This window comes from Heterocephalus glaber, unplaced genomic scaffold, assembly GCF_053883595.1.
Source record: "Heterocephalus glaber isolate CG9 unplaced genomic scaffold, H.glaber_assembly_v1.0 deba00001461, whole genome shotgun sequence".
Taxonomy (NCBI): domain Eukaryota; kingdom Metazoa; phylum Chordata; class Mammalia; order Rodentia; family Bathyergidae; genus Heterocephalus; species Heterocephalus glaber.
Genome location: NW_028258308.1, coordinates 41,593,282 through 41,620,485, shown reverse-complemented (window position 1 = coordinate 41,620,485; position 27,204 = coordinate 41,593,282). Strand labels below are relative to the sequence as shown.

The window sequence follows — 27,204 nt, the reverse complement described above, 5'->3', positions numbered from 1 at the left end:
TTGTTGATGTCCATACTAACACAAGCCTTAAGACTTAAAAAAGAAGAAAACCATGATCTTAATCTCAACTAACTAAATAAGAATAGAAGAAGCCTACCACCCACTCTCAGAGAATTTAAAACAGCCACTTAAAGGAAACTTGAGCCTCATGAAAACACAGAGAAACAATCCAACCCTCTCACAGAGAAACCGTACAAATAGAAATAATCTTAAAATGAAATAACTAAAAATATTAAGTGAAATTAAAAATATGATAAAAGTTAATAACAGAATAGGTCAAACAGAAGAATTCGTGAACACAAAGAAAAACGAAAAATGCATAAAGAGGAAGCTTATAGGAAGTTTGAGAAAGCATTAACAGAGCAAATGCTTTGGTTATGTGGTTCAAAAGGTACTTGAGAATGGCAAAGCAATAGAAAGCTATTTCAAGAATTAGGAAGAGAAAACTTTCCAAATTTAGATAGTTATACAAATATCTAGATATACAAATATCCAGGTACAGGAAGTTCAGAGGTCACCAGTCAGATTTCCTCAACCAAATATACCCCCAAATCATTATCAAGGGCACAAATATTAAAGATAAAGGGAAGATTCTCAAGGCAGCAAGATAAAAGAAATAATCAACATGGAGTGCCTCAGTTCACCTGACAGCAGACATCTCAGCAGGAGCTTTACAAGCCAATTGAGTGAGATTGGAATGAGATTTTCATAGAACTGAAGGAAAAAAGAATAAAACTGCCAACCAAGAATACTGTACTCAGCAAAGCTATCCTTTAGAGATGAAGAAGTGAAGGCATTCCCAGATAAGAAATGCTAATTTTTTACAAAATGAAAGGAGATGTTAATGAATTATACATATATGTGGTAAAATATGTAATAAATACAAGCTATCAATGTAGGGGTTGTTCTCTGCAGAAGAGAGGGAAGGGATCATACTATAAATGAACTAAAGGTATAAATGCAATGATTTATTTTTCAAGAGCAACAAGGAAAACATCAACATTTGGTTATTTGATGTGGTAGGCAAATATATATTTGCCATCTTGTTCTCTGCCTGTGTTTGAATTCTTTAAAAATAAAAAATATGATGAAAGCAAAATTATAAATCTGTCTTCTGAAAATGCTACTTATAGAATTTTTTGAAAATTGAGGCAGCAAAATAAAATTGGAATATTTTACCTATGAAAAAGGGGGTAAGAAAGGTGCACTTTTGAAGATGACGCAGTTCACAGTTGAGAACCTCTAGAATATTTGAAGGTATCACACAGGGATAAATTTGAGTTCTTACTCTGTCAATTAGTAAAGTATTAACTTTGGCAGGTTACTGATTCTACTCTAAAATCTTCACATTTTTAAGTTGGATATTCACAAATACTTCACACAATTGAATGAGATATTGATGTGGTACTTATAATCCTGGTAAAGTGCAATGCATTATTGCTGCTGTTGATATTTGAGATTCAAATGCTGTAACATTTAACTTTAGAATACAAATTGTACTTACTCACTAGGTAAAGATTCCTCATCCTTGGTGAACCACTTTTTCAAACTGTACAATGCCGTAACTATTACAGTTACTATGACGAGAACAGGCAAGCATATGTAGAAACTTAGAAGCCAGCTCTTTCTAGCCTTCCCTGAAGCTTTTGTGATGATTAAAACTAAAGATAAAAAAAATACATTACAAATTAAACTGTTTGCTTTTACTTTCAAGTTGCAACAAATTCATTAAGATAGTCTCAATTTTTGTTACTCGAGAATACAAAAATATAGAATGTGAGATTTGAAATAATAAGTAAAACATTACTCTTTATTTACTTTTTCATAAAGTGAAAAAAATTATTTTGGATAAGTTTTAGAGATTTTGGCCCTGTTGGTTTTTCAAAATAATTTATTTTTAATAGTACAAGTTTGTAGTACATAATGATCACATTAATCAAGGGGAATATACATGTACATAACACATTTTAATGCTTTTTTCCCTCCCTTTCCACTCCCCTCCCTCCAACTCTTCTTTCCCTCCCCATTTACAAAAGCTCTATTTCCATTTTTTCTTTTCTTTCTTTAAATGCCCTTTCCCTTTTTTCCCCCCACCTCTTATTCCCCTCCCATTTGAAAAAATTCTTCCTACTTCTTCATATCTATCCTCCATTTTGCTCCTTATTTATAATTTAGGTTTCTCACACAAGAGAAACAATGCAATATTTAAACTTGTGTGTCTGATTTATTTCACTTAAAATTATGGTCTTGAGTTACACCCATTTACCTAAATATGCCTTAAGTTTATTCTTCTTTATGGCAGAACAGTACTCCACTGTTTATAAGTTCTACATTTTCTTTATCCATTCATCTGTTGATGGGCATATGGGCTGTTTCCAAGATTTAGCTAGTAAAAATTGTGCTGCTATAAACATGGGTATGCATATAGCAGTGTGGTGTGATGCTTTTATAACTTTTCTATGACTCTTTTGGGAAGATACCAAGGGGAAACAGCTGGGTCAAATGGAATCTTTAGTTTTAGTTTTTTGAAGAATCTCCATACTGGTTTCCAAAGTGGTTGTATCAGTTTACACTCTCACCAACAAGGGAGAAAGAGTCCCCCTGCACCTCGCAGCCTTGCCAGCATTTGTTATTTGGTGATTTCTTACTGATGGCCATTCTTTCTGGAGGGAAATGGATTCTCAATGTTGTTTTAATTTGTATTTTCTGAATGGCCAGCAATGTACTTATTGGCCATTTGTACTTCTTTATCTGAGAAGTGTCCATTCATTTTAGATATTTTGAATGGGTATTTAAATTGGGGGAATTTAATTTTTTTGCAGTTTTTACATAGTCTACATATTAGTCCTCTGTCTGAGGAGCAGCTGGCAAAATGTTTTTCCCATTCTGTAGGTTATTCCTTCACTCTATAGGTGGTTTCTTTTGCTGTGCAGTTTTTAAATTTAATGTGATTCAATTTGTTGACTCAGTAATGTTTCCTCTGAAACCAAGGCTTTGGTCATAAAGTCTTTGCCCATGTCTATGTCTTCAATTGTTTTACCTATTCTATCTTCCCACATATTAAGTGTTTCTGTTTTAATGTTTAAATCATTGATCCATTTTCATTTTAGTTTAGTGCATGGTGAGAGATATGGGTCTAGGTTCAACCTTCAGCATGTAGAAAGCCAGTTTTCCCAGCACCATTTGTTAAACAGGCTATCCTCCACCAAAGTGTTTGGCCCCTTTGTCAAAGATAAAGTAGCTAAAAAAATGGAAACAAAGCTCTAAAAAGTTCAAGAGTATTCTACATGATACAGCAGCTACAGCAAAATCTCACTATAACACTATACATAGGCCCCCCAAATCAATGATATATAATGTGGGATGATATAATCACAAGATTACCCAAATTTGGATTGTTTCACAGGACTGGATTGTCAGAGAATTTCATCATACTTGCTTATATTCCATTTTTATTTGGTACATTATTGATTTGATTGTAGGGTGGTATTTTTATATATGGAAGCACTGCATTACTACTAAATGAGCACTAGTACAAAAATTAGGAGACTTGATTCCTGGCCCTAATTCTGCCACTAATCAGCATTGGATATTTAGACATAAACTTAATTGAGAAGATCTATGTGAAGGATTTGTTTTGTTTACTATCGATCCTCAGTGCCTAGCCCAGCATCTGGAGAATATAAAGAGTTCAATCAATATTTGCTAACTCAGTAGATTCATGAATGACAGAAACTGAAGTCACAGTGAAGAGATAGAACACTGTGCCAGGATCTCTTCTGTCATCTCTTGAGCTGCAATTTAAAGATTATTTTCATTAAAACTATCAAGATCTTCAGACTAAAATCTTATGTTCTATTTAATTTCTTCTACAGCAAAAACATGAAGAGCAATTGAAAAATTCAACAATGCTTAATTTTAAAAATTTATTACAGAAATAATGTATCACCATCAATCCCCATCAAAATCCTCTTGCTCATGTAGAACACCTATCTCATGGTTTTGCAGTTCTGAAGTCCTCTTTCAGGCATATCTTCACTGGCACTAGCATGGCTGATTCAATGTCTTGAATCAATTTAAAGGATTGCTTTTCACAGTTATTTTGACTTTGTGAAAAAACTGGAAGTCACATGACGACAGATTCGGTGAATCTGAAGACACACCATACTGGTTTTATAAGCTTGCCTTTCTGTTAGATGGCAATTGGCAGCAGCTTTCACCATATTTTTTGTCACACTTCATGATAGAGACACTCACAAAAAAGGTCTTCCAGAGCTGCTTCAGAAAGTGATAAGAATGATGGGCTAAGTGTGTTAAAAGTGAGTAGAGAGTACCTTGAGGGGGATTAATGGTAATGTGTCTTTAATGTGCAACAATTTTTAAAACTTTAAACATTCATCATATATTTTGATCACGATGTGTTATGAGTACTAGATACAGAGTAAATGGTGTTAATTTTTAGATGTGAAATTGTTGTGCCCAGATCGCGAAGTCTCCAAAGACCACTAAGGAGCCGATTTTGATGTAAACACACGAGGGTCGTTTATTTAAGCTCGATCAGGGGCACTCAACCGTCACCGACGCAGCGGATCAGGATTGAGAGCCCCGAATTTTAAATCAGCAGGGTTTTTACTGTGGCTACCGCAAGGTTTGGGGATGTTCCATTTAGCAGTTACATGATTGGTTGATATTTAGCAAGCATGGGGGGTGTTGAGGGGTGGCTACATGTAGAGTTTATGGGAAAAAGGAACAATCAGCACATTGACAGAATGTGTTATAGATAATGGGCCCGGGAGCATCTGTTTTTTGGGCAGACAGAGGATTGAGTTAGGAGCTGTGTCTCTTTTTTATCTGTTGTCCCACAGCAAGGACATTTTATCATTATTTTATGGGCACAAAGGAGACTAGGGGAATAGCTGACTTCAGTGAAGTGGAATTTATATCAAGGCCACTTTACTATCTTATTTTAAGATGGAGTCAAATTTTAAAATGGAGTTAGTTAGGTCTCACAAAATCTCAGGATCAATCATAAAGATGGAGCAGCAAGTTGAAAAATATTCTAAAGGAGAAAGTCATGATACAAGTAAAGACAGACTTTCATTGATACTCAGCTTCAATTATGACATTTTAACATTAGAAAAAAAGAAATATTAAGAAGGCATATTTGGTTCCCATTCTTTGAAAGAAGTCTGATTATCTTTTAAATACAAATATTATTAGTCTCTTTTCAAGTGGCAAAAATCTAACTTTATTTTACTGAAGATAAGCAATTTGTGAGTTTTAATAAATGACTATTTAAAAGAGATAGGTACTTGCCCTCTTCTCCAGACCACTCCCTGGATTGTGTTTGGCAATTTGGAGGCAGGTAGCCATCAGTACAGTTGCATTCATCTCTGGAATTGCATACCTAGAATCATTTTTAAAATTTTAAGTATTTTTTTAAAATATATGTGCATTGAAAGTCAAACTATGAAATAGATTATGTTTATGTTTATATCTAAAATATTGTGATCTTATTTGTGTTATTTATTGAGAGATAATCCCCCAAAATGAATATTTGGTTGCTTTAACCAAAACACATACACGCAGAAAAGAACTACAAAGTAAGGCTCACATTTGTATCAAGAAATGTAACACTCCCCCAAAAAAGAAACATCACACCTTTAAATGTTTACCTAAACATTTTGCGTGCAATTGCAAAACCACACTCCATTTAAATCCTAATGTGATAAATACAGCCCCTCTTGGGCTGTGCTTGAGACAGCCAGTTCTGGTTCCCAGAGCACACCTTGAGTACATCTCCCACCTCCATGTGCAGTGATGCCATGTTGGTAGTTTGAAATATCTGCACCTACAAACAAGGACTAATCCCTTCCCCCTGCTGGTTGTCAAACACTTGGTAGCATTAAAGGGCCCTTAACCAGGACAGGGTTTTATTTTTGTGCATTGGCTGATTTGATTTTTAAGCAAAAGCTTTCTTAGTCAAAGAGGACATCAGATAGTTAGATATGGTATAACAGTAGGAAATGAGGGTATCAGTAGTTGAAAAATGCAACAGAGCAATTAAATAATAACAACAAACACTTTCTCTGAATTTTTACTCTGAGCACTTTAAATAGATTTACTCATTAAATCTACCAACAGCCCACTGAGGTGGTGACTGTTATTAGCCGCTCCTTACAAACGAGAAACTGAGGCATACTTATTTAAATTGCCAAAAGTCAAACAGGATATAATTACACATAATCTAGATTCAGAGGCCTTGATTTTGACCCTATAGTATGCCTCCTCTCAAAATAATATAAACCATCTGATTTCTGGGATCTGACTTAGGCCTTAAACTTAGTGTAAGAATGTATTTTACCCTGAAACCCAGAAATACTTTACAAAACTGCTGTTCCTCTCAGGAGACCAACAACGTCAGTAGGGCCCAGCATTACCTCCTCACTTGGGTCACTCAACCAGGGGGTGTCTTCACGTTTTTCCACTGTAAAGTTACTAAGCTGCCACTTGTAATTAATAAGTAATTAGTAGAGATTTATTTAAAGATTAGGTACATACAGCTCTCCTTTTAAAACTTTTGCCCATTAGTTTTAGCATCCACTGATAATTATTTTATCACTTTATTACTTCTACTTGATTATTGTGTAAGGAAGACATTTTCTTCTTCCCCATTCATTTGCAATGTAGTTTTCACTGCAGCTATTATCAATAGTATAATAAATATTACTATGTATATATCACATAATACTTTTATTACATTTTAATTAGTTAATTATAAATTGTATTTTACTCAATGAACCACATTCTATTAACATTATTTTTATACTCATATTAGGACAGTGGAAGCTCTGATTTTAATTTTTAATTGATATTGTTTAACATTCACAAGTAACAGTTGTAAATATTCATGGAATATAAGGTGATACTTTATCACACAAGGTACTGATCAAATGTGGTAACAATTAGAAATTCCATTTTCTTACTTCTTTGTGATTAAAGCCTTCAAACTCCTCCTTTCTAATGTTTCCTAAACTATATAATAAGTTATTGTAAACTGTACTCATTCCATGAGGCTATGGAATATTAAAATATATTTCTTCTATGTAACTATGTTTTGGAATCCATTATCCAAACTATGTCTATTCTCCCTGCCCCTGACCTCTATTAATTGCTATTTTACATTCAGATGGACTATTTTTAGAGTGCACATATGAGACAGAACATCTATGTCTTTCTTTGCCTAGCTTATTTCACTTAAATCTCCTCCAGTTCCATTCATTTTGCTGCACTTTTCTTTTTATGGCTGAATAATATTCCTCAGTGTATATATGTCACATTTTCTTTACTCATTCATCCATTATTTTTTATAATATGGGCATTAACTATATCAATTATGCCATGGGAATTCTTTTACATTTTGTTTTTCTTTTTTTGTATTCTTTCTTCAATTTCTCTCATCAGTGTTTTATAATTATCATTGTAAAGATCTTTTCACTTCCTTAATTAAATTTATTCCTAGATATTTTTATAGCTTTTGTGAATGGGATTCCTTCAGTGATTTATTTCTCAGCAAGTATATTGTTAGTATATAAAAATGCTACTTTTTGTATATTGATTTTGTATCCTGCAATTTTACTAAATGTATTTATTGATTCTAATAATCTTTTGATGGAGTCTTTGGGTATTTCTATACAGAAAATCATACTATCTGCAAATAGGGACTCTTTTATTTTCCCCTTTCATATGTTCATGCTTTTTATTTCTTCCTCTTGCCTCATTTCTCTGGATAAAATTTCCAGTGTTATAATGAATAAGAGCTGTGAAACTGAACCTCCTTCTCTTTTACCAGCTCTTAGGAAATGCATGAATTAAGAGCTGAGTACTGAACTGCATAAAAGTAAAATTTTCTCCTCTGAAAAATGTTGTAAAGAAAATGAGAAGATAAACCACAGGCTTCAAGAAAATATTTACAAAAGATATATGCAGATACAGTATTATTATACAAAATAAACAAAAGCACTTAAAAATCTACAATAAGGGAACCAGGGATTTAGCTCAGTGGTTCCAGCACCTGCCTTGAAAGCACAAGGTCCCAATTTTGATCCCTTGTACCAAAAAAAAAAATTATAATAAGAAAACAAGGAATCTAATTTAAAAATAGGCAGAGACATGAAGAGACCAGCAAAGATATACAGAGGGCAAATAAATATATGAAAAGATACTTTACTATACCATGTATCATTTGGGAAATATGAATTATAACAATAGTAAGATACTACTCCACACCTGTAAGAATGACCAAAATACAGAATACTGACATAAAAGGCTGGCTAAACGTGGAGCAAGAGTGACTCTCATTTATTTCTTGTGGGATTACGAAATGGTGGGGCCACTTGACAAGATATTTTGGCAGTTTCTTACAAAATGAAGCATACTCTTATTATAGACAGTTGAATTAGGTAAAAATATTATAGGCAGTCAGATAGGGGTAGGCCTTTGTGAGAGTCAGGACAAAGGTGAAACACATCACAACTGTGGCCGGAGACACATCTGTTGGAGACAGGGCCTCAAGATAAAAACAAGATGACCAGACCCATATACTTCCCCAAAGGAAAGACACTGGGCCTAATGAAATCTAGATAAACATCAGTCACCCCAGTAGGTGACCAGAGACCTCTGAACCCATCAATTTCTAGAAGAAGTCTTTGTTCTTTCCATGCATACTTGTTATGTAACTTGTCTTCCCATTGGACCACTAAGTGGCTATATTTGTAACCTTATTGGTTGATCACGGCTGTGGCCCACATTGTACCCACATGGGTTTTGCTCTATAAAACTTCCCTGTAAAGTGGGGGGACCCGGCTACTCATTTGGGACCCTTCCTGACTCTCAGGAGCTATCCTATCAATAAATATCTTCCTACTCTTACCCTCTGTTGTTCCTAGAATTTGTTCTTTGATTTTTAGAGAACATGAGCTCAATGTATCAAAAATCTAACAGGTTGGGAGATATAATATTTCATATTTCAACTCTGGTATCATTTTCTGTATCACTATCATCTATAATCTGAGTGTGATCCTTGGTATTTATTGGAAAGAGTTAAAAATTCATGTCCTTCACACAAACAAACCTGTACAAGAATGCTTAAAGAAGTTTTATTAATAACTACTAAAACCTGAAAACAACTATAATGCTTTTCAGTAGGTGTATGAATATATGAGTGTGGTACATTTAGACAAATGAATATTAGTTAGCATTAAAAAGAAAATAGATCTCAAGATATGGAGGAATCTTAACTGTATACTACTATGTGAAATAAGCCAATCTGAAAAGTCTATATAATGTCTGATTCCAATAATATGGTATTCTGGAAAAGGAACAGCTATGCAAACTATAACACTTAACTGTTTTCCAGGGATTAGGATTAAGATGAAAAGGCCAAATTTAGAAGACTACTAGAGCAGTGAAAATACTCTGATATAATATTGGATACAAGTGTCATTATATATGTGTCAAAATCACAGACTGATATCCCCAAGAAAGATCCCTAATGTACTCAGTGGGTGTTGGGTGAGGAAGAACCTGTGTAGATTTGTCCATTGTAACAACACCACCACTCCAGGGACAGATGTTGATAATGAAGACAGCTATGTGTGTTTGAGGCAGAAGATATACGGGAAATACCTGTATCTTACTCTCAATTTTGCTATGAACGTAAAACTTTTCTTGAAAGAGCCTTTTATATAAAAAAAAATTACTGAGCCATAAAAAGACGTGGAGGAAGCTTGCATGCATACCACTAAGTGAAAGAAGCCATACTAAAAACATCTACATATTTTATAATTCTAATCGCATGACATATTGAAAAAGAAAAAGTATGGAGAGAGTGAAAAAAATCACTGCTTGTTAGGGGTTAAGGAAAAAGGAAGTATGAAGAGATGAGGCATAGAAATTTTTTAGGGCAGTTAAAACACTATATATGATAATAGTGAGTGCATGACATCATACATTGGCAAAAACATAGATTCTTTGTCAAAATCAAGAGTGAATTCTCATGTAAACTAACTGGTTGATGATGTGTGAATGTACATTGTTAATTAGAAAAACTTGACACTCTGGTATGAGATATTGAAATTAGAGGAAGCTGTATATAATTGAAGTGAAGAGAGTCTGAGCAAAATCTATGTACTTTCACTCAATTTTGGTGTGAATATAAAGCTCAGAAAAACAAAGAATAGTTTTTAAAAAGACAGACAAAATCAAGTTGTTCATGATTCCATGTATTCACAAAAGCAGGAGTTATCTTGCCTTTGTGAACAAATTTAGTTTTTTATTAGCATATTTTTGAAAGGTGCCCAGTTATAACAAATTTTTAAATGTCATCAGCATTTCAACTCAACAGAAAGTGATGAGGTGCTGACTCCCCAGCACTCAGTTCAGCTCCTAACAGAAGCTAGATGCAATGGGGCCTTGCAGAGATTAGGAACCCCACTGATAAATTAACAAGTGATGTTAAAAGGCATCCAAGAGATGAATCACAAGAGATGTGACTCAAGGAAATGTGCTTACTTACCCCATGTCCAGAGCATTTTGCTGAGCATGCAGATGATGCGTCCTTAATCATTCTTGATTCTACACATTGACCACTGACACAAACCTAAAGAGCAACACATAAAGAAACATTTTCAATTCAGAAGGATTCAGTCATCAATACATTACAATTAGTAATTGTATAAAATAAAATCGAAACTATTCACATGCTATAAATATATTTCTAAGTACCATGTTTGCAGTACTCTTCAAATGTCAATAAGTTGTAGTTTCATTTTCTTTTAGTTTTAATTATTTTAAATTTTCTCTCAAAAGTGATTTTTGGGACCATGGGATATTTAAAAGTGTTGATTAATCGCCGCATATTTGGGAATTTTTCCAGGTGACTCTAATGTTCATGATAGACTTAGGGTGACAGTGATATGTCAGTATAGGCTCATCGGTTGTAACATGTACTGCTTTCATGTGGGTAGGGGGATGGAGCAAAAAGAACATAAGGTCTCTTAGTATCTTTGCTATTGTTTGCTGTGCACCTAAACCTTTACTAAAAATATAAAGTATATTATTTTAGTGAATAATTTTTTGCATGATTCATGGCAGAGAAGTGGAGGATTATCATAAAATTAAAGTTGACTATAACAAAAGTATTTTAAACAAATAACTAGTTTTTATTGAAATACCATGAAATTTAAAAAAGAAAGTATTTCTCAGCACAGCTGAAAGAATTCTCAGTACTTACTGCACACAATTAAATTTTCATAGAAAAAAATTTACATAATTATTACATAGGTTCAGTTTTCATGGAGCTATTATTCATGTCTCCTAAGTATTTAACAAGATAAAACAGGTACTCTGATTAAAATGTAATAAAGATGTATATTATGAAATTATGTCTATTATGGAATGAAAAAAAATCAGAAGTAATTCTTGGATTTTAAATTACAATAACCAGAGTAAATATTCCCAACTTCATGACTTACAGAAATCTCAACTTCCCTAAATTGCAATTTTCTTACTTGAGTACAATATTTTTCTTAAAATTTTTATTTTAAAAAGTAGCATTTTTCAGTGTTAAAAGAAAATAATGAAAGTGAAAATTATACACTTTTAAATATTAAAGCATAGTACAACTCTCTCCAAAGAAAAGGGCTTACAAAATGTTTTCTAAAGCCAAATAGCTTAGCCCTTTTAAGCCATTAATATGTTGAGTTTCCTCACTAACATCTCCTTTTGAAATGCAATGTCTATTGCAGGCCTGGTTCACATGATATTGAAACAGCTGCACTATCTTTTTTTTTTTTTTTTTTTGGTGCCAGGGATTGAACTCGGGTCCTTGCGCTTACACAGCAGGTCGCGAAACCACTGAGCTAAATCCCCGGCCCCAGAGTTGCACTATCTTAAAGAATCAAAATTGCCAGGAACATTTCATCATGTATGATTTACAGTATCATTAAAAACTATGTGGTAAAATTTATTTTCATATATTATCTCTGAGAACTTTCCATGTTGTAAAAAAGACTTTATTCTTTTTTTTTTTGGTACCGGGGATCGAACAGAGGTCCTTGTGCTTGCAAGGCAGGCAGCAGAACCACTGAACTAAATCCCCGGCCCCAAAGACTTTATTCTTTTTTTTTCTTTTTTTTATATTATTTTATTGGTACATTTTAGGTATACAATATAATGACATTCATCATTGGAAATTTGCACCTTTACATAATCTCTCTTGGTTCTTAGTTTTACCCCTTCCCCTGCCCTCCCTTCAACCCCTCCATCCCTCCCTATTTATAAAGATTTTGTTTCCATTTTTCCATTTTCTCATATTAATTCCATTCCCTTCTTTCCTTTCCCCTACCCCTCCCACTTCCCCTTTCCCCTTTCCCCCTTTTCTTCCTATTTCACATTATCTATTATATCTTTTAGTCTTTATTTACACTTTCAGTTTCTCACACCAGAGAAACTATTTGGTATTTACACATGCGTGTCCTATTTATTTCACTTAAAAGTATTGCCTCAATGTGCATCCATTTAGCTATAAATGTCTCTAATTTCTCATTTTTTATGGCTGAGTAGTACTCCATTTTATAAGAAAACCACATTTTCTTTATCCAGTCTCCAGCTGATGGACAATTGGGCTGTTTCCAAGTTTTAGCTATTACAAACTGTGCTGCTATGAACATGAGTGCACATATATCACTGTGGTATTATCCAAAGACTTTATTCTTATTAAAGGTGACCTACTGTATAATCTCAATTGTTTAATCCCTATTGTATAATCCATTTATTTCATTTTTATATATTTTGGTTGCATGGCATTAGTAGAACTACCGAGCTCTTTGGCCTAAATCTCTGTCAAAAAGGCATTCATGACTCCTGAGCCTGAAGATAAAGCCTAGTTTTATAGTTTAGTTAAACTATAGAGCCATTAAATGTAGCTATTAATATACATACACATATATACATTTCACATGTTATGATACTAAGGCTTTATTATATTAAATAATAATAATAATTTGTGCACGATCACCTATCAAGTAAGAATTCAAATCTTTGTGCATCAACCTTTACAGCCCACACAAAGATCAGCCAGGAATGAAGTGATATTTTGAAGTAAATTTATTTTCTATATGTTTTCCCAAGATTTCAGTTGGTTTTAGAAATAACAAATTATAATGTTAAAAATCAATAGTAACAGCCAAACTATATTCAGTTTTTACTACATGCTAGGCATCCTGCTATGTGAAGAATACCCTTCATATTGTTATGTCGTTTGATTTTCACAGCAGCCCTATAGAGTATTATCCTATTATTATCCCCAATTTACATACAGTTAAAGCATCTCAGACTGGTTACATAACTCATAAAATGTCAAAAAATAAGAGGTAAAGATTTTACTTTAAGTGCATTTATCTAAACTGTACTTTAACCCACAGGGCCACCAAGATATACATGACTATTACTTGTGATATGTCAACTTGGTTGGAGTAAAGAAACACCTAGAAAATTAGAAAAGCACAATTCTGGGAGTGTCTGTGGATGACTGAGACATAGGCCAGCAAAGTGAAGCAGGAAGATGTACTTTGTGGGTGGCAGCAACCAATACGGTTACAGTCTGGATAGAACAAAAAAGGGAAATAAGAAGGAAGTGCTGGTTTTGAAGAACTCTGGTCTTTAGCAGATGTGTCCTTTGCTGCCATTGCCTTTAGACATCAGTCCCCAGGTTTCCAGTTTCTTCAGTCTTTCAACCAAAATTGTACTTGGCAACTCTCCACTGAGATTCCAGGCCTTCAACTCTGGATTGGTACTGTGTAAGTCATCCCTCTTACTCTGTGTCTTCCATCTTCTTGGGCTGATCATCTTGACCTTGGGCTAATCATCTAGTTCTTCAGCATGTAGATGATCATTATGGATTCTACTGATCCTGTAATCCTACCTAATAAGTCTTCTTGCATAATTACACATGTATTTTCTATTGATTATGTTCTTCTCAGCACCCTAACCAATACAGCATATATTTAAAAGTGGGATTTCTTCTTTCTTCTTTGAAGAAAAGTGTATTTACATGCTATAAAATGTTTAACCACAGTATATTCCCAAGAGCTCTCTCTTCCCCACTCCAGCTGAATATACTTGGGTTATTCTTGTTCGTAACACTGAAATTCTAAAGCAAATCAAACAATTCTATTTCCCTCTTACTATCCAGATATCAATTAAATTTACCAATTTTTTGCCTCAAATACTTAGGATTACATAAAAATCATAAACAAATTAAAATTTGATATAAAAATATTGATTAAAGTAATGAATAAGACTATATTTTTAAAAAGTATTTTAAACTATTTACCCTGCCAAGATCACATTCAGCTCCACTTCTCACCATAAATGGATCCTGCCCTCTAGGACTTGAAGTGTTGACTAGACTGACACATACATTATCTCGTACATAAATGTAAGTCACAGAAATACTTTGCTGAATATAAGGAGTTCGAAATGGATAAGTACAAATTAATCTTCCACATATGAGGTTCCTGCAAGCATAATAAATGATATGGTTATTATACACTAGGTATTTATGAGCAATGCCTGTATTTGCTTACTTTAACAAAAACAAAAGTCCTTCCATTTATGCCAATGTTCTTAGGAAAACTGTGAGGTACTGATATTGACATTTTAAAAAATCCACTGATCTAAATTTATCTTTCCGTGGTACTAATGGCCTTTTATTCACTGTGTAGAGTTTATATTTCCTGGCAAATAATAAATTCACTCCAATATTTTATATCCCCCATAAAACAAAATAATTAGTAAGATTGTTAAGGACCTCATAGTCTGGCATTAAATATGTTATAATTTCCACTAAAAGTGCTAAAAATGAAATAAATCCTTACTGAAATTTAAGACAAACATGCACTCTAACCTAACAGTTATAGAAAACTTCATAGAGAATATACCATCTGAGTCAAAACTTACAAATCAGTAAATTTTCAGTAGGAAGAATGAGATATTTCTTAACAGACTGAGGAAGCCTAAAATTATATTGTATATTTGCCAATATATAAATTCTAGAAGTATATGAATATGCTTTTCTAACTACTACTGATCTCAGTATCTGGCACACAGTAGATTCCTAAGAGAAATTTGTAAACAAGATGTGTAAGAGTTAGCTCTTCATATGCAGGAGAAATTGAGCATATTTTATAGACATTTGGCAGTTTTCTTTTTGGGCAAGCAACCACGTGGATGGGAATACTCTTTCAGTAAGCAGAAATCAGTAAGTCTGGAGAGAAAAAGTACAGTGGGTATTAAAGTTTGATTTTTAGATTAGATTTGGGAGCTTAATGATCATCTATATACAAAATGTTTTTAAAATAGATAAAATTTTATGCACAAGAAAAATATTAAGACTCAAAATTTTGGTTTGAGATTTACTTCCATATACAGGTGATACCTGAAACCACTGAATGAATGTACTAAAGAGAAACAAAACATCAAAATGAGATTTAAAATGTCATTAATATGTGTACAACATACCTCCAACCACAGAGCACATATCGGTTTGAGTGATCCCTACCACAGTTCCCAAAACTATCTACTTGAGCATTTACTTCTGCATAGCAAGCAAATGGAGCATTTTTTGAACCTGTCAAATTTAGAAATATATTTCAGTTAAAACACATATTTATCTTTCACCTTCCTCCATGCTGTCATATATCATGTTTCCTTTACCTCCTTCTCCATTATTATTTAACTCAAAAGTTGTCCTTGTGAGATTGTTAAGAAAAGAGAAAGTAAAGTGCAAAGTATTAACGTTTATAGTTATTATTACAGATACCTTTATTTCAGATTTCTCTCTTACCCCTCACACCTGCCTCCATCAGCTGCTCCAAGTCTTTCTGACAATGCTTTCCTAAATGACCCTGAGCAAAGCCACTTCTCTCCTTCTCTATGACCACCATTCTCCCATGCTGCTTTCCAACTGACTCCCCAATTACACTCTGTACTCCTTATAATTCTCCAAAATATAAATCTCAGTGGTCTTTTTATGAACAACAACAAAATGAGGTCTCAGTATTACTTACACATCTCTACTGGCTTACCATCACACAGAATAAATAAAATCCAGCTTTCTGACCATGATGTTTCCTCAGTCTGATTCACTCACCCAGTACACTTCAGCCATGCTGGCCTTTATCCTTAAGCACACCAAATACACAGTATCAACAAAATACTGGCTGTCTTGATCTGCCTGAAATGCTTTTTCCCAAATCAGCCCTTGACTGCCTCCTTCTCAGTGTTCAATTTTCTACTTAAATTTCATTTTCAGAGAGAAACAACTCTGAATTCTCTATCTAAAGCAGCTTCGCATTCATGAAGACTCTGTCCTATGACCCTGTTTGTTTTTGCTTTTAGCTTTTATTTGTTTTTTGTTTTGGTTGGTTTGGGTTTTGTTTTCACAACACTCGCTGCTATGAAATATTTTAGTGATTGATGACTCATTTATTAGTATCATTTTTTTTTTGTCTGCTCCTTTCACTAGAATATAACTCCATAAGAATAGCAATCATTTTTTGTTGTCTATCAGTGTATTTCTAGTGCAAGAAGAGTGTTTCATCTATTGAGAGTGCCAGATGAGTATTTATTGAGTTAATTTTTTCAAAAAACAATACTCTAAGTAGTCATAGCCAATGATTTATCTTCCCGATGGAATTTAGCACTCAAAATCAGTACCTCCAACATGAATTATACCTGTTCTACTGAAAGCCATAGAGATTATTTTAAGAATAACATTCGAAATAAATTCCTCAGTAACTTTTTCCAAATTATTTTTCTAATGCCAACTCAGAAATCTCATTAGTTTCAGTTTTATAGCCCCCTGAATATTTTTATCAAAAGAAGAAATATCGGGCTGGGAACTTAGCTCAGTGGTGCCACCGCCTCCCTTGCAAATGCAAGCACAAGGTCCTGAGTTTGACAAGAAGAAGAAGGAGAAGAAAGAGGAGGAGGAGGAGGAGGAGGAAGGAGGAAGGAGAAGAAGAAGAAATATCAATCCTACATTTTTAAAAGACCTTGCAGGTGGAACCAATTTAAATTTTCCATAAATGAATGATGACAGGTAACAGTAGAACTCTTCCTTATGGCTTCACACTGTCTTAATAGATATTAGGCATAAATAATACATCTGCAGATAAAGATGGAACTGTACCTGACTGTGAAATCTTGCTTCTTGGCATCTGTAAGACTATTTATGATGCTCTCATCCATTATACTCTCTGCCTTCTCTAAATTAATGTACTTACTACAGCAAAGCATAACTATTAGAAAGTGTACTTTTTTTAGAAAGTGTATCTTACATATAACTTCAGCTAATGCTACATTAGAGAGGAAAGATAGGGCAGAAACTGGGAATAGTTCCTCAATACCCATTCCCTCTTTTTCCATTTTAGTAGTGCAACTTTCCTATTATTATCAGGACACATAGACACAATGATTAAAACAAAACATTTCTCATACTCCCATTTACTGGTTATGTTCATGCGACTAGGTTTAGGCGAGCAGTCTGAGCAGACGTTACATGAGAAACATCCAGGGTGAATGCTGGTTACACTTTCATTTTATCTCCTTCATGCCATAGGCCCATATATGGATTTCATGTTGAGAAACCTTCTACCAAACACAGGGGATGGAAAAAGAAAAACAAACAGCACAGGTTCTTGAATAATATCATAGGATAAAACTTGCCTAGTTCTGGAATCTTATGTGGGAGAGAAATAAACTTTTGAACCTTTGTGTTTGTGGGTGTCTATAATAGAAATTTAGACTATTCTCTAGGTAATAAAGAAGATATGACTATGATAGTCCCAATACATTTCAGGAATAGGTGTCCCATACAGAATATATTACACCAAATGCCACAACTGAATAAGTAACAGGAAGGCCTGATAGATCCATCCAGAGCCCCCAACTGTAACAGTGTTCAGGAGAACAGTGAGCCTCAGGGAGTCAATTTCACCTATAGAAAGACCAGGTAGGGAAGAGTTTAGAGTGCCTTGTTCAACAGGATTGGCTGTTTGCACAAGCAATTGTATGAACACTTTAGAAGCACTCCCATGAAATCTCTCATATCAAACTCAGAAGAATAACCACTCAACTAGTATTTTCTGTTACGTGATTTCTGAACTTCCTATTGATTTTGATCTCCCCTTTATGAGACTGCAATAGCACATTCTAAAACATTTTACTTTATCTCAGACAAAATGCACAAGAACCATTTTCAGGTAGCCATAGTTCCAATCTCTCTTGTACCTATCTTTCTAATAAATGTACCATCTGAAAAGAAATTAGGAGCAAATGGTACTGATGCATCCCTTATATCAGAATTGTAAATGTGTGCCAGACCTTAAGTCTGGAAATCCAGGGCCAAATATTAACTAAATGAATTCACATGCTCTTCATGCTAAAGTTCAGAAAATAATTTACAGAATAGAATTTCTGATGCCTTCATCTCTTTTGGTAACATTGTCCAATACATTTTATCAACAAATGTACTAAGAAGCTATACTAAGTACATTAATTTATTTCTCTTTTATTTAAAGTTATACTAATAAGACAATAATACAAGAAACAAAGAAAATGAATCTAAAACGTCATTAGTTCAGAAGTAGGGCTATGACACCAGAAAAGTTAATATTTTTGAAAAATGTAAAGTAGACAAGATACAATAATGCCTAAGAGGAGAAGAAGCCCTAATCTGTGTATTGACTGAAACTGCTGCAGCAGGAGTAGAAGCCACTCATTTTCTTGTCTGAAAGTAATATGAAAGAACTGGGATGAACAATGAGGAAAGATTCAGTGTATCTGCAAGCAGTTTATATAAAAGCTTCATTGGATACCCTACAAATTCAATTCCTTTATGAGAAAAGAGACTAGGAGCATGAACCCAAGCCCTAAAGTGGGGAACTATTGTAGAAGGTGAGTATATAACACAGGTAATGTTTTATGAACCAGAGCCCGAAGAAAGAGCTCTGAAGATTTTGGCCTGCCTGCTGCTTCCTGCCTATTTGCCCTAAAGTAAGCCAGGTAGTCAAAATACTCCCTCTTATAAACAGAGGTTACTGCGTTCCCTTTCATTCAAAGAAGATGCCTACTGCAAAAAACTAAACTGTTCCATAGTAAAGGAAAGTCATATCAACCATTTTCTTAATAAACCAGTAAGGATATATTACTGAAGATAAATATAAAAACAATAATCACAGCACATCTGAAGAAAATCCATATCACACTTACATAAAGAAAAGTATAAAACATAATGAAAAAAAGGGTATTATGAAAGAATAAAGAAAAGAGGCATGTTAGAAATTCTAGTTGAAGACTCTCCCAAAAGAAGGGAAACTCAAGGTCCCACCAGCCATTCTGACAATCATTGGTGATGCTAATTCCTCCTATACTTCAACCATAATCCCATTATTGTAGATAAGTTAATCAGATATCTTCTTGTAGGCAGTTATACAGGGTTGCCCTCAAGGTGCCAGCCCTCCAGGAGCCAATACAGGGAGGAGCCAACATGGAGAACAATTGAGGCACACTCACTGGTCAGCATTATAAAAAGAAAAGAGGCACTACTTCAACTAGAGATAGCAGTGATTGATATTCTAAATGGGAAATGCCTTATATGTGACTTGTTTTGCCATCTGATCCCAATTTAATCAATATTACCTGGGTGACTATACTTGTAATCTTATTGGTTGGTCATGGTTTTGTCCCACCTCATGTCCACCTTGTAAATTTCCACTTGGTCTTACAGTTTTGACCCACTTTGTACCTTCCTCATCTCATGGCTTTGCTGTACAAAACATTTTTGAAAAAAGGGGTGGGCAGGCAACCCACTTTCCAGTCTCCCTTCTGTCTTTCTTAGAAGCTATCCTTCTTTCAATAAATTTTCCTACTCTTAACCTCTGTTGTTCCTAGAATTCATTCTTCACTTTTAGAGAACACAAACTCACGTTTCAGATATCTAGTAGGTTTGGGAGTTACATCTATTCCTCCCATATCACCATTGGGACTCTCTGAAACCAAAAAACCTTCTAAATGGTAAAACTAAACCTCCACTAACACCCCTCAGGAATAGAGAAAAGAAGCAAGGAAAAAAATAACTACTTAATATACATATCATCCTAATATTCAGTTACTGCAGTCCTCATTTCTATGAGGAATTCCTGACACTTTAAGCATCTTTATTTCACCATATATTACATATTGCTCTGAGCATCAATGGCTAGTTTGAATTTATTACCCAGCGGGATGGCTCATACCTCCGTTCCTGAAAGATATGAATATTCAGTCACCTCATCTGTAATCCCTAACTGTAATTTTGTTATACAATAAAATTGGAATTCCATTGTAATCTGAATATAGTCCTTTCTACAGTGGCAGGATTCTAGCACAGACAGGCACTGAGCTTTCCAGGAAGCAACTTTCTTAGTGTTGGCACAGGCTCAGTAGGCTAATACTCAAAAAGCTGAGCCCTGATCATGGAGCAGTTTTGCAGTTCACACAGGTGTCTGTCTCTCTTAAACAGTAATGCACTAACACGCTACAGCCTGATTGGGTACAATCTGTCACACAGCTGTACTAGAATACACATGCAGATCTAGGAACAGTTATGTGCCCTGTTGCATTGCCTTTCTTTGTTCTGAGAAGGCCCTCCCCTCACCACATTCCTTTGGGAGAGGCCCTGCCACACTACCACAGCATGGAGCAGCCAATACAATTTTCTGCCAGGCATAACGGTGCATTCTTGAAATTCCTAAACTTGGGAGGCTGACACGGGAGGATCACCTTGAGTTCAAGGCCAGCCTGAACTAAATAGGGAGACCCTGCCTCACAAAACTGAAAAAAAAAAAAAGAAAAATTCCCATTGTAATTAAAATTAGTCACTCAAGCAAGTATAGTAACCATTTTCTTTGCCTACTGATGGAGTAGCATGACAAAACCAAATAGCCAGGCAATGGTCTCAACCTCCAATATAGTGATCTTAGTGGAAACATTCATTCCCTTGGAATTTAATATTTCTAAACAAACAAGTCCAAGTTACATATATGGGAATTATATATTATTAATTGAGTTATAAGGTACAACAGAAACATATCTTCAGATTTCAGAATATGTATTGTAAAGGAGAAAGAGGGTTTTAGCCACTGGTGCAAAACATATACACATCCTGTAGTACATCACCCCAACTGCACATACTGTGATTTCCCAAATGATCCCACAGCGAACCTTGAACAGGCCAGCACAAGTTTCGCTACACATGATTGTGTCTTGTTAGTAGAGTAGGTCATATGACCAATAAATTGCTTAGCCATAAGTGCATTGCTGCTGATGAGAAGTGAGTCAGAAGATCAAAAGCTACAGTATATGTTAAAAGGGTATTCCATTTTAAAAGGCCATGTATATGATTTCTTCCTGTGTTTAGGGTATACAAAAATATTGAAAAAGGAAAATTTTATCCTGTAAATTCAGTTAATTCTCTTTATATTAACAACAAGAAAAATGTAAAAAGGGTAAATATATATTTTTGTATTTGGGGAAAAGTGTTGGATGTGGAAAAAATGGAATGATCTGAGTATCAGACAGAAATGAGGCCTTCATATATGCAAAAAGTCATGGCATCTTCTTAACTGAGCTTGGTACTCTCCTTAGATACAAAGGAATGGAAGAATGGTCTGCCATAAAAAAGAGAATGAGCCAGGCATGTTGGCACATATTTATAATCCCAGCAATGGGAGGCTGATATAGAAGGATTGTGAGACAGAGGCCAGCTTGGGGTACACAAGAAGACCTTGTCTCAAAAAAAAAAATGAGAGAGAGAGAATCGGCTAAGCCTTGGATGATAATGTGAGCCAGAAGAACAGAGTGGAATCTGGAAGATTCTGAAATGCAAAAATAAATGACATCCTACAACTTCCCTCTACATGCAAAAATTGTGCAAGAAAGCACTAGTGAAGGAGTAGCATAAAAATAGCAGAAAATCAAGTAGTCTAGTATTCTTACAATGTCTTAAAAAATAATAATAGAACTAAGTAGAAGAACTGGTACTGCAGAAGAAAACTTCCATGAGGAATAAAGAGAGAAAATTATTTTTAAAAAAGATTAGAGATTCGATGACGTGTATCTAATCTCAAGTGGTCTCACATATATGTGCAAGAATGTGAAGACAGATAAATGGGGAGAGATATTTGATACAAAGACACAAACTTTCCAAATTGATGAAGACATATGATTCAGCTACAGCATGCCAAGATATATACCCTAAGGAAATGAAGTCAGCATATAACATAGATACCTGAATCCCCATTTTTATTGTGGTAATTTCCATAGTAGCCTAGGTATCTGTCATTAGGTAAATCTATAAAGAAAATTATAGATACAGTATTAGGCAATAACAGAATGAAATCATGTCATTTGTAGGAAAATGGGTGGAACTGAAGGTCATCATGTTGAGAGAAATAAGCAAGAAACAAAATATAAGTATTAAATGTTTTATCTTGTACTTTAATAACTCAAGAGTAAAAAGTAAAAGTTGTATAGGAAGGGGCAGAAGACTATGGGGAGAGAGAGAGGAGAAAGAGAGGGAGATGGATACAATCAAAGCACAACATGTACATGTATGGAAATGTCACAATGAAAACCACAAATCTGTATAATTAATCTGAGTTAATAATTAAAATATAAAGAGACACATGCTCCCAAGAGTCCCCACACAGACCCAGGAGCCAGGCCTCTCCATGGACTGAGGCTCTGGGTTAACTCCAGCACCAGACCGGCTCCTGTGTACTCAGGATCCAGGTGTATCTGTGTATCTGTGTACCCAGCAGATCCAGATGCCAGGCCCATCTCAGCACCTGGCCAGTTCCTTCAGACTCAGGCTCCAGGACCACTACAGCAATAGGCTGGCTTCTGTAGATGTAAGCTTTAAGCCTGACCACATGCGAATCAGTGCTAAGGCCCACACCTGTGGACACAGTAAACAAATCCAAACAAGGCTGACTATATGCTGCCTATTCACTTCAGGCCAAAGGACCCATGCAGACTGACGCTAAAGTGATAGTAAAAGATATCCAAATAAAAACTTAAAAAAAAAAAAGAGCAAGAGAAATTATATTTATATGAGATACACCAGACTTGAGGTCAAGAACTGTAAATCAAGACAAAAAACATTATGCAATCATAAAGGGGCCAAAACAGCAAAGATCAGGTAGGTCTTAGACTTTCTTTGGATTGAAAGGAGTTATTATATATTCAATCCTTTTACTCATTCTTGGTCTGTCCAGATTTTCTGTTTCTTTGATACAGTCTTGGTAGTATTTAAATTTCTAATAATTTAGTTTCTCAAGATTATCTAATTTGTTCATGGAAATCTTTTCTGATCGTTTGTATTTTTGTGGTATTAGTTGTAATGTATCCTTTTTTCCTGATTTTATTCTAGACCTTGGTTTTTTTTCTTAGTCTAGTTTGATTTTATATATTTTATTGATTTATCTTCTTAAAAACCTAGGGTCTGTTCTTTTTATTTTGTTGTGATTCTTTTCTTCCATCTACTAATTTCAGCTTAGTTTGTTCTTTCTTTCTTAGTTCCTTGATGTATATTACCAGGCTAATTATTTGAGAATTTTCTGCTTTTTGATGAGTACATTTATTGCTATAAACTTCCCTTGTAAGACTGTTACATTCCATGTTTTGGTATCATTTGTCTATTTTATTTCCAATTTTCATTTTAATTTCATTGGCCCATTGGTCGTTCAAAAGCATGTAGTAAAATATCCAAGTATTTTAGAATTTTCTGGGATTCTACTTGATACTGATTTTCAGTTCCTTACCACTGTGGTCAGAAAAAATACTTAGTGTGATTTCAGTGCCCTTGAATTTGTTGACTTTCTTTGTGGCCTAACATAGCACTTCTGAAGTAGGTTCTGTACGTGCTTGGGAAGAATACATATTCTGTTACTACTGGACAGAATGTTTTGTACCTGTCTGTTAGGTCTATTTGGTAGGAAGTACAGTTAAACTCCTATGATTCCTTACTGATTTCCTGTCATGATGATCTCTGTTACTTAAAGTGATAAGCTGAAATTCCTTACTATTAATATACAGCACTCTCTTTTCTTTCATATCTATTAATACTTGCTCCATACATTTCAGTGTTCTGATGTTTTATTTCAGTGTTCTGATTTAATTATAATTGTCAGATCTTGATGAGTTGCCCTCTTCATTATTACATCATGGGATGCCTTTTCCATCTGTTCACTTTCAGTGTCTATGTCCCCTCAGAGATGTTGTATGCAGCACAGACATAGGCCTTGCTCACAGTTTGGAACATGACCACACGAGGTGTCACAGCAACTCCAGATAAAGGTAGTAGGATATTTTTCCAAGTCTGTCGTTTAAATGTGCACCAGGTGGATACTCGGAGTGCTGTAGAGCTGGAATCCATATCTTGGAGTAACAAGAAACTAGATCCTGGGGCAGCATTTCAGAGTTTGAGAGGTAGACAATATGGGCACAGTGTTGGCATAAAAAACACTAGCAAATTTCTAAATTTTTCAGGAAGTATTTAGACACCTGGAGTGTGCAGTGTGGGTGCTGAAAGAGAAGCCATGCTTTCAAGGCCTAGGGTGTGTATAGGGAAGGAGGGTGGCAGCTCCAGATCTAGATTAGGTCAACAGGGTAGCTCAACAGTGGCTGTCTGGGGAGTGGGATGGGTGCACTGACACATTTCCTTCTCCAGGGGCGTAAGAGAAAAATAGTCATGGATGACTTCAATGGTAAAAGATCCCATTGTCTTCTGCAGAGCAGCTCAATGGAGGTCACAGCAGCACCCTCTGAGTGGCTGGTAATGAAAATCCCCTCTTTTTTTCATTCAAAACCATCTTAAGACATCTCAGGTATTCCATGCAGCAATGCTATCTGTGTAATTACTGTCTTTTTTTTTGCACCACTATGTTATTTTAGGTTCTTAAATGTACCCTTCAGCTCTCCTGATGCTATTTTTTTTCATTCATATATAGCTGACTTTATTTGGTTTGTTGTATGTGATGGTATGAAGGCTAGCATCTCCTTAAAAGTCAACACAGTGAAGGAAATAATCAAGAGAGTGAAAATCCAACCAGAAAAAAATTCAGACTGTCTTCTAAGGGGTTATTTTCCAAGGGTATAAGGTATGAGTTGTATGGACAACTCAATAGCAGTAACAACAGCAGTAACAATAATTATAAGAACCTGACTGAAAAATAAGGAAGAGAATGAATAGAAATTTCTCCAGAGAAGAGTTGCAAATTACCTACAGGTATTGTTAAAACTGTCAACACCACTAATCACTAATACTAAAGAAACATCACAGTGAAATCTGACCTCACAGCACTGGAATGACTATCACCAAAAAACAAAAGTTAACAAGTATTGCTGAGTATGTAGAGAATGGTAAACCTTGTACACTGCTGTTGGTGGAAATATACAAATTGGTGTAGATTCTATGGAAAACAGTATGAAGCTTCTTCGTAAAATTAAAAATAGAACTACCTTATGATTCAGAATCCCAACTCTGGGCACACATTTAAAGAAATGAGATCATTATCTCAAAAAGATACATACATCCATCTACATTTACAACTGCATTTAATAGACAAGGTTTGAAAACAACTTGAATGTCTGCCAACAGAATAATGAATAAACATGTGATATTGATGATAAAGATACATACACAACAAAATATTATTCAGCCTCACTAGAAAAAGAAATCTTGATATTTCATGAAAATATGGATAGATGAGCCTAGAAGATATTGTGCTAAATAAAAGCCAGATTTAGAAAGCTAAATACTACATTACCCCATGTATATATGGAACGTAAAATTCTCAAATTCATGGAAGCAGAGAAAATGGTGGCTATCAAAGGGGTAGAATGGGAATATGTTTGTCAAGAGGTACAAAGTGTCAGTTATGCAAAATGACTAAGTTCAGGATATGTAAAGTGTAACTATAATAAATAATACTGGATTGCCTACTTGATATTGGCTAAGAAAATAGGTCTTAAGGTTTTTAAAACCAAAAAAAATGGTAACTATGTGAAGTGATATTTTAATTAGATTGATTATAGTGAATACCTCACAATGCATCATATATCAAAGCATTAAGTCATATACCTAAAGACATACTATTTCTATTTGTCAATTACATGTCAATAAATATGGAAAAACTAATACAAATATTACACAAAAGTAAATATACATATTATTTTCATGTTTCTTTGTTAATGTTAGTAGAAATATAGAAGGCCAACTATTTTAAGTATTACCTTTGCCAAAATAGCTCTCACAACGTGCATCAAGATCATGGCAGTCTCCCTCAAAACATATATATGAATTATTTTTGCACCTATGTCCATTTTTTACAAATATATCAGGTCCACAGTAATGTGAACTTCCATTACAGTACTCAGGAATATCACATTCAGGATGTTGAATGGGTCTGCAGACAGTGCCTGCTTGTGAAAACTAATAAATGAAAATATAAAGAGTAAATCTTATATATAATGTTTGTACTTGTCAATATTTCTTTCCAAATTATGACATTTATACTTTTAATTCATAAATATCTGTCAGTGTTTTTGTATAAATCATTATATCAATCATTAAAAATGAAATTGTTATCAATTAAAATGGGAGATAAAACATACATACAAGGAAAAGGAGAAGAAAAATCTGATGTAATATTAGCCAAATTTTTATTTGTATCTTCAGGACAAGAAGGGAAAGGTCACTTTTAGCTTTGAAAAATTATGTGAAAATATTTATTTAGGTCCATTTCCAAATAAAATATATGTATATAAACTGCAATTTCTGTATTGTTTTGTTTTAGTTTGGTGTTTTTGTTTTTTCCAATACAGAGGATTGAACCCAGGGCTTTCTCACTGAACTATATCCCCAAACCTGTTTTTAATTTTGAGACAGTCTCACTAAATCACTAAATTCCTCAAACTAACCTTGAACTTGTGATCCTCTGACCTCCAAGGTCCAAAGTCCTGGGATTACAGGTGTGGGCCATCATGCCTACTCAAACTACTACAATTTTTAAGTATTTACAAATGTAAGTGTGCAAT

At 34.5% G+C, this 27,204-nt stretch overlaps 1 protein-coding gene across 1 annotated transcript in view; it reads right to left on the bottom strand.

Moving 5' to 3' along the window:
• The window catches only part of LOC101719058 (disintegrin and metalloproteinase domain-containing protein 32), a 147,220-nt gene that overhangs the window by 16,014 nt on the left and 104,002 nt on the right, over positions 1–27,204 (bottom strand). The window contains exons 15-20 of the mRNA XM_087217354.1: positions 26,401–26,594; positions 15,583–15,691; positions 14,396–14,579; positions 10,577–10,660; positions 5,317–5,407; positions 1,505–1,661 (exon numbers count right to left, since the gene is read on the bottom strand). Of these exons, the coding sequence (XP_087073480.1) occupies positions 1,505–1,661; positions 5,317–5,407; positions 10,577–10,660; positions 14,396–14,579; positions 15,583–15,691; positions 26,401–26,594 (819 nt within the window). The remainder of the gene's footprint in view (positions 1–1,504; positions 1,662–5,316; positions 5,408–10,576; positions 10,661–14,395; positions 14,580–15,582; positions 15,692–26,400; positions 26,595–27,204) is intronic.